Source organism: Chinchilla lanigera, unplaced genomic scaffold (genome assembly GCF_000276665.1).
Source record: "Chinchilla lanigera isolate Chin_1 unplaced genomic scaffold, ChiLan1.0 scaffold00042, whole genome shotgun sequence".
Lineage (NCBI taxonomy): Eukaryota > Metazoa > Chordata > Mammalia > Rodentia > Chinchillidae > Chinchilla > Chinchilla lanigera.
In genome coordinates this window covers 14,764,693-14,773,640 of record NW_004955443.1, presented here as the reverse complement: position 1 = coordinate 14,773,640, position 8,948 = coordinate 14,764,693, and the positions used below count along the sequence as shown (strand labels likewise).

At 34.1% G+C, this 8,948-nt stretch overlaps 1 protein-coding gene across 5 annotated transcripts in view; it reads left to right on the top strand.

Annotated features, from left to right (window-relative positions):
* Nucleotides 1–7,647, top strand: part of Pcdh7 (protocadherin 7) — a 394,384-nt gene extending 386,737 nt beyond the window's left edge. For 2 of the 5 annotated variants that reach the window (XM_005392021.2, XM_005392020.2), the window contains exon 3: nucleotides 3,386–7,647. In XM_005392021.2, coding sequence (XP_005392078.1) covers nucleotides 3,386–3,762 — 377 coding nt within the window. In that variant the 3' untranslated portion in view covers nucleotides 3,763–7,647. The remainder of the gene's footprint in view (nucleotides 1–3,385) is intronic. The other 3 variants (XM_005392022.2, XM_013518075.1, XM_005392025.2) reach the window with 2 other exon arrangements.
* The last annotated feature ends 1,301 nt before the right edge of the window (nucleotides 7,648–8,948 follow it).

Sequence of the window (8,948 nt, the reverse complement as noted above, 5' to 3'; positions counted from 1 at the left end):
GTGACTGAACTTTTGAGAGGGAAGTTAATTTTATGCCTAAGAAAGGACTTTGGCTGTCCAAAGTGTTGCAAAAATTCCAGGATATAACATAATCAGTTCAAAATAAACAGCTGTGCAAATGATGTTACCCAAGAACAGGTTCTGCTGAATAGTATTTCTACTTCCAGTTTTCTTGCAGTTTGAAATAATTACATGAGGGGAAAATATAAAGTAAAAAACTTCTACAGAACTGGCTTTATTGCGGAAAGGCTTATAAAGAATATTAGTATATTTCTACATAGAACATTTTATGTTTATATTTATTAACTGTATCACAACTAATAACATTGGTGTTCAACTTTGTACTTGTCCACATTCTGATTAAAATTAAAGGGATTAGTTTTAAACTGAATCATAAAACAATTTGCTTAGATATTAGCAACACTGTGCAATGAAAGTATAAGAAGAGTTGCTAGTTGCAGAAGCTCTTCCTCTGTAATCCGACGCACACAAAAATTAGGACATTTTGAAAGTGTATCTTTACAGAGCAAATAAAGAATTGTAGTTGAAAATCCCCAAAGACCACATAACTTTCATGTTTTAAAAATATATAGTACCAGTCTGCACAATTAAAATAAAAAACATGTAAACCAAAAAAATACAATTTCATTTCCATTTCCCTTATTAAATTGCATCATACTACAAATTGCATTTGTTAGTCATTGGCATTTCTTTTGAAGATTCATTTTAGTCATCAGCACTGGAAGTTTTGATTGCTCTTGATGATTCTCTTATAGCCTTTCCTGATTATTTTCTAAATTTGATAACAAACATTGCAACATGTCTCAGCCAATTAAGCTTGTCAACTTGCACTGGTCCCCAATCAAGTGTGTGACTTTGGAAATGACAGGAGATCCTTATTAAAAGTCATGCTTCTTGGATAAAGACGTGGCAGTTCACATGTGGATGATGGCACAGAAGACAAGCTGCCTTTCTAAAAACAATAAGAGGAAATTAATTTTGGCAGGCAATGCTCTAGACTATTAAGTAAAGATCAAGGGAAAGGACTGAAGTTACCTTCATTCTAGCTGATTGGAAATTGAGTTAATCTAAAGCACTGGTGACAAACCTATGGTACAAGCGCCACAGCCAGCTGTTTGTTATCATTCAAAGCTCTAAAAGGCTCCCCACCACTAATCTAAAGGAATGCTTTTTATGAGCTACAGCTGGTTCATATACATAAGTTGAAGAAAAAGTAGGAAGTGTTGGTAGAGCATCAATAGAGCTTCACAAGTTGCTTCTAAATTCATCCCAAACAAACGGAAACGAATTGCAATGAATTTCAAGCTAGAAACACAAATTAATCCTTGAAAAGCAGCTACCTGTGAAAGCTTTTCTGTAAGTAAACTGACACATTGTGTGAGCTGTAAATAAATTTAGAGAAATGATGGGAGACAATTCTGGAACATATCTGCTGAGAATGACAATCCTATTCACAAATAGTTTTCTTATTTCAGTAGCTAGGCTCCTAATTATTTTCATATATCATAAGAAGGAAAAAGAAGTTTGATTTATTGAAGAGGAAAAGGAAAAAGGGAATCTTAGAATAAAAAGTTATTTACACTTAAATACCACAAATCTACACTTTCCGTTTTTATAAGTTGTTTTCCTATTCAAATAATTTAAGTCAGCTTCAAAGTATCCCAAAATAGGATATACTTACAAAAAACTTGCAGTTTAAACCAACTAGATTAAAAAGACTAGTCCCAAAACTAGTCAATAGTATGATTTTTAAGGCCTCTAAAATATGTATCTGAGACATGAGGCAAAAGGAATTTAGTATTTAAGAAAATAGGAATTCTTTTTCTGTTGATGATAAAATTAAGAAGATCTGCCCACTCAGAAGTCAAATAGCAACATGTGTGACTGCAATAAATAATTACCTTTGTATTTCACCTTCAGGAAAGCATAAAGGAATTCTAGATTTCCTGTGAATACTACTGGCATTTTCTTAGGAACCCACAACAGATAGCATAAACATCTGGCTGCTGTTCAAAAATCAGTGGACAAAGAAATGTCAAAATTTAGATTATCCATAACTGAAGAAAAAATACCATATATTATTGGAGAGCCTTGATATAGCATATTTGAAAGAATGGCATGTATATAATGCCCTATATAACTATTAGGATATAGGCGATGATACAGGGGCAAGCCCAAGGTCTTGAGTTCAGTTGGCAAGCAAAAGGTCCTGAGTTCAATTCCTGGCACCCCCTCCCAAAATACACTATAAAATACATTAAACAAAACTTTACATATTGTTCTTTTTTTTTTTTTTTTTGTTTTTCTCTGGTACTGGGAACCGAACTCACGACCTTGCACTTGCTAGGCAGGCGCTTTTGCCACTGAGCTAAATCCCCGGCTCTAGATTATTCTCTTAGAATCTGCTGGAGTAAAACAGATTTTTTCTCTTTCCTCTTTTTTAAAAAAACTGGCTTTTAATTGGAAAAAAATACATAATCATTCCTCCAAACAGACAAATACTCTGATTTATTCACACAAATACTTATTGACTCTCTGCTTTAATTTTCATCCCTAATAACTTCCTAGAAATCACTTAGCTTTTTAAAAATGGGGTACATTGCCCACTGCATTGGACAGCACCATTAATTAGGAATACATGCTCTTTCATAAAATGTTTAGGAACTCACTATATTTACCCAATACCTTACAAGTCAGATAATATTTGTACTCAGAAAAAAAAAATACACCTCTATATACCACTTAGGGAATTATGGCATAGCACTTTAAGTCCCTTGACAGAGTGGGGGAAGGGAGGTATAGCCCACGGTGGGGCAGGTGGTAATTTTGCTAATGGGCCCTATTTTATAACTGAATTAGACTTTGCTTTTTACTTTTTAATATACAAAGTGCTGTCAATTTAGGTTCTACTTTCTCAGTCAATCTAAAGTCTTAGAATGTATTTCAAATATAAGGTTTTTCACAATTGAATTCTATGACTAATGCATAAGTAAAAAGAAATCCAATTGACAAATGCATGTCTTTTCTGGGATAATTTAGAGATACAAAAATGATCTATTGATTTTTAATAATTTTATTGTGGATATACCAAAAAATTATACTGATAGAAACATATGTGTATACTTAGCACTTCCTGAGAATGTCTGCACGCCCCATCCTGCAACAAGTACATATATTTCTATCTCTTCTACACATTCAAGTTGATTGCTTTGTCCATTCCTCTTACTGTAATATTTATTTTTGCAAAACCTTATCTTTAATATATATGAGGTAAAAATTGTTCTCTGGAAGGACGAGTCTCAAGGGAGCAGGGAAGCCTTCTGGGGAACGACCTACACTAATGGCTGCGTCTCCTTGGTTTCAGATTCAAGGCCTCTTCCAGATGTAGCTTTGACTGGGAAGTGCACTCGTGAGTGTGATGAGTACGGCCACTCAGACTCCTGTTGGATGCCAGTCCGCACTTCTCCTGAGAGGAAGAAGAGCCAGCCCAAACTCTCTACTTTCATGCCTGTTGATGAACGAGGAAGCCAAGAAAAGCTGGCCAATGGCGAGGCAGCCATCATGGGTGACCGCAACCGAAACCTCCTGAACAAAAAGTTGACCTCGTCCTATGAGACCTTCAGTGCAGCTAGTTTCAGCAAAAATGAGGAAGCCAACCCTGAGGATATTCCCCTGACAAAAACGGGGGAATATAAGCCATCTCCTGTCAATACTCTCACTAGAAGAGAAGTGTACCTGTAGGCTACCCAGGAGCAACAGCAAAGTTCTTTTCATGTATGAGAAGGAGAATAAGGGGCAAAAACCTTATACAGAAAAACTACTTAATCACAAAGAGGGGGCTACCAAAGAGACAAAGCTTTGCCTGCCACTTCTGCCTCCAGATCAGGCCTCTAGCGATACTGTCAGCCTGATTGCAATGTACAATGTAGAATCCATCCTTGTGATTGCATGTCTGACCCTCCTCACCGATCCCCAGCACCCGCTCTTTCTCCCCCACCCACCTTCAAGGAAAAAAAAAAAAAGATGGTTGCAAGTTCCTTTCATGGTAACAAGCCTGATTAGCAGAACACAACACACTCTCATTATCCCTAAGCTGAAGCATGATTTTAGTCACGTTGATTTTATTCAAGTGTCTTTTGGCTGGTTTGCAAAAGCAGGACAGGTAAATTATATTTCAGACATACCATCAAAATATGGTTTCTCACTATCAAGGGCAATCCTTTGAAATGACTAGCTTCCCTTCTGAAGTTCCATAAAAGGGGACCACTAAAAGGCATTTTGGAAAGATCACAGCTTTAATAGTCTAATAAAGACTTACGGCAAAACAATACTCAGTGGGGGACTAAAGTCCCAAACTGGCATATGTTATTATTTCAGGTCAAGAGCATGGACTTTAATTCCATACATTCATCAAATATTCTCACACAAGCTTGGTAACATGTTTCAACTATGCTAATTATTACTTGTACAATTAACTTTTTTTTCAGAACAAGACCACTATTATCAACTCACTTGAACAATTGTATCATTATGAGGCCAAAGATCATATGGCAGATCAGGGAAATCATGAAGTTGATTTGGTCTTGACATGAAAATCCATTAAACTACAAAAACAGCTAAGCCCATGCACACACAGAAACACTCAAACACTAGTTTATTTTATATTGTCTCTATACCCAGAAAACATTATTATTTTTAAAATGGATTTTATTTGAAAACTCAGAAAAAGAAAAAAACGAATGACACTTATTTTTGGTATTATGATAGGCAACTGGTTGAGGTTCAAGCTTAGACTCATAGGATGCTGTCAGGGAAGACTGCACTTTTCAAAATGTTGTATTTATGGGTAGTCACGTAGAGAAAGATACATTAGTATATGATTTTATTAGTTAAATCCACCATGTTCATGTTATAATCCCAGCTATGCTTGATGGTCTTTAAAATTACACACCTGAAATTGTAATTTTTCACTGTTCAGTTACACTTCCGCATGGCACGACTGCAATACTTTTAAATGCAGTGCAGTGTAGAACTATTTTAAGACTCACAACATCAAAACAAGAGAAGACTCTAATTAATTTTGTCACTAAAGGGATCTGAGCATTATTTCAGGTATGTCTTAAATAAATCCAGACTAAAAATGGAGTAAAATTAGTTCTGGGCAGTGGTATTTCTCAGAATAGTACATCTCAAAGTTGAAAAATGTGGAGTTTTTTCAGTGCAATGAGAATTAATGGAATATGCAGATTTTGAGCCACTTGATCTATACAAGATTATTCAATAAATTAAAAATTGAGCTGGATATTCAGAGACAAGTGACAATCTATGGTATAGGGGATAACCAGTAAAGAAAGCAAATGTTCTCACTACAGAATGTTTGTAACCTGATAAAGGAGTAACCTTGATTGCTCTCTAGCAAACTGTAGACATATGTAGCTTTGGGTAGATTCATGCTTTGCAGAATTTCTTAGACTGCAAGGTGAAGCATACTGGAATATAGGTTGATAATTCACTATAGGTCATCAAAATACTTATCTTTGAAAGCAACTTTTCTGTTCAGTGGGGTACTATTTTGGGATCCTTTTTTTATGCTCTTTCTTAAATGGAGTTTTCCTTTTGATGGTAGTTTATGTATAATAGATAGGTTAAAAAAGGTATGTAATTGAAACAAAAACATTGGACTAAAATATCAATAATTAAACATGCTTATGTTTGATTATTATTTACACTATGGAAAGATGTAATTCTAGTACTTTGTTAGGAAACTGCATTAAAGCAGTTTTGCCTTGTATAATCTGTAAGTACCTATTAAGACAAATACTTCTAAAGATACTTATGAAATGTATACATATTTTTCTTGCACGTTACAAAGAAATAATTGCATAACACAGATGTTCGACAAACTTTTTTTAGTGTGTTTTTTTTCTTTCACGAGACACTTGAAACCACTAGCTAGATCATTTCACTCTATGTTAAAACCCTTCTGTTGTCTGTAAAGCTAATATGGGTTGTACTGGACCTTTGGATTAATTGGATCCATATTTCCCAATATTTGCACCATATTCAATACAGCCATGCCATTGTCATTTAACTCGTGAACCTCTCTTTAGAACTAAAATGGGTGTGAAAGAATAAAATTCAGTGTACTGTAAGTATTCACAGTAATTCTAGTAGAACTAGCTATCATAACATGTTTATTATATAATGAGCTGGCATGACACAGAAATATATTTTGTGTTTGTATGACTTTTATTTTGAATAGTTTAAATCTGGTGCCACTCCACATATAGAGTGCTTTTGAAAAAAAAATCAATAAAAAGAAACAAAAAAAATGAATAAAAACATGAGTGAATGCAAAATAAGCAACTGTGCCTTTTATACCTGCTGTTACGGTAAAAAAATGGTTGTTTGGTTTGGACAATGAGGGGAAATGGGCTATTCCCAACTTTTTTGATCCTGTATATTTATCCATGTTTATTTTCTGAAAATAATGAATAATATAATAAATTTTACCTTCTGACAAACTCGGATAATGGACCAGTCTTAAATACTGTTCATTCATAAAAAAATTAGTTTATTAATATGGGCTACTTAAATCTTACTAGAAGGTGAAAGCATTTCTTATAAAGGTAACACAAAGAGATACTATCAGGGGTAAAATTAGTCCATTTTGCAAGATAAAATTAGTCCATTTTGCGAGATAAAATATTGATTTTGGATTTTTTTCTTTTGGCTACTCTTTCATTTTAGTTGTACAGTATACAAACTATAGTTATTTTCTGTACACAAGAATTTCAAGTGGACTTTTGCATGCATTATACATTAGGGCACATTTATAAATTAACTATATAAATTTACATGTATTAAAATGTCTGTAGCATCAGTCTAAAATCTGTTGATCGTTTTGAATCTCCAAATATCATTTCTGTGTATATTTTGACTGGCCTGCTGCCTGAGTGTCAGAAATCAAAAGAGGCATTATTTTTATGGGAGGAGAAACTAAGATGATACTGAGGATATCTGCCTGAAAGGCCACCCTGGGAAGCTGTACTCTAGGAACGTAAGACAAAACGTTCAGTCAAGATGTAACTGCCAAGACTCAAACAGCCATCTTAAACAGTTTTGAGAAATCTGAACAGCCACGCCATTTTAGGTATATCAGCAACAAATAAATGTGACTTTAAAGGAATAAAAAAATAAACGTAATGGAGCTCATCATGAATGTAGTAAAGCTGATTAGCTGTGACCCAGGCAGAAATTAGAAAAACAAAACAAAACAAAAAACAAAAAAACAAGCATCTGGAGAAGGCATCACTTTTTCAGCTACCTGGGGTTTACTTTCAGACACCTTTCCCTACATTTTAAAGCACTTGCATTCAGTGTGGTACGATCTGTTTGTAATGTTAATCATTGACTATTGTTCTGCTACTTGGATGTTGATAGTGAAGCAGAGAACAATTTATCATCGTTTATTATGAGTCACTATGCACGCAACTATGCTAAACATGGCGAAATGTATTAAACACATGTCCAAATATTTATGAACTCTTTACATAATTTAATTTGCTTTTGTACAGTTTTATGTAAATAAATTGCTTGTCATTTTTGTCTCTGCAAATTAAAATATAACATGGTCAAATGGTTTCACCCTTGTAAGCGTACTCTGTTGAACGGTAATTCTGTTTGGAATGGACAAGAAGTGGATGGATGCATGTACCGGTCTGACTGAGGATGGCTTACTTTCTGCTAATCTACATGAGAGCAAGGAAGGTAATGGGGCAGCAATGATTTATTTCGGGACACTCCGCATAATTGACTAATTTGTGTAATAATGGAGTGAAACTTAGATTCTGCGGTGTCATCAAAATAATTCCCAAAATTTACTGAAGTAGTTTTAAAATCTTTCCGTCCACAGAAGAATGCATTAATGCAAACATGCATTTTTAGGGATGATATCTCCCAAAATTTCTCACTTAAGATAGAAATAGCTCTAAGTCAGAATGCACTTCTGTACTGTTTATTGTTATTGTTTGTTTGGTTTTTTGTAATGTGAAATTTAGGAAAAAATTTGAAACATAAAACAGAATTTTTGTCTTGATCAAATCATCTATTTCATGTGGCCAGGGATATAGCTCGGTGATACAAGTGCCTGCCTGGCATCCCCAAGGTCCTGAGTTTGATTACTGGTACCAAAACAAACAAACAAACAAACAAATCATCTGTTTCTTTAGTTGAGCCTTCTTTACCTTTTATATCTCTTTTGATCATGTATTGCCTCTTTTAACTATTTCATTTTTATTATAAAATTATGCTCATTATAGTGGTAATCTTCTTTATTTATGAATTTGACATCTGTGAAAGCAAATATCTTCTCCAGTCTTTCAATCCTGAACATTCCTCCAACTTGGAGAGTTACAAAGGGAATATTTTCTCTCTATATTACTATATTAATGGAATTTTTTTCCCCACCTCACAATAGTACCATTAAACCCTACCTATCCAAAACATAAACATCATAAAGCTTCTTACCATGGTACTTCTTTACTATTAATTCAACTAACTTTGTGTAAGAAAACTCAACCTATTTTACACAAAGATTCATTAAACTACAAAAACTCAACCTATAAACAGACAGAAGCATTCAAATTCTAGTTTATTTTGCATTGTCTCTAAACCCAGATATCATTCTTCTTATTAAAATTATTAAAATGGATTATATCTTAAAGCTCAGAAAAAGAAAAATGAATATTTTTGGTATTATAATAAGCAACTGGGTGAGGGTCAAGTTCATACTTTTTAACATACAATATGCTGTGAGTTTAGGTTCTACTTCTCAGTCATCCTAATGCCTTAGAATGTATTTTAAACCTACAGATGACTTGGATGACTTCCACTTTCATGAATCAATTATATATTTTAAATTGACT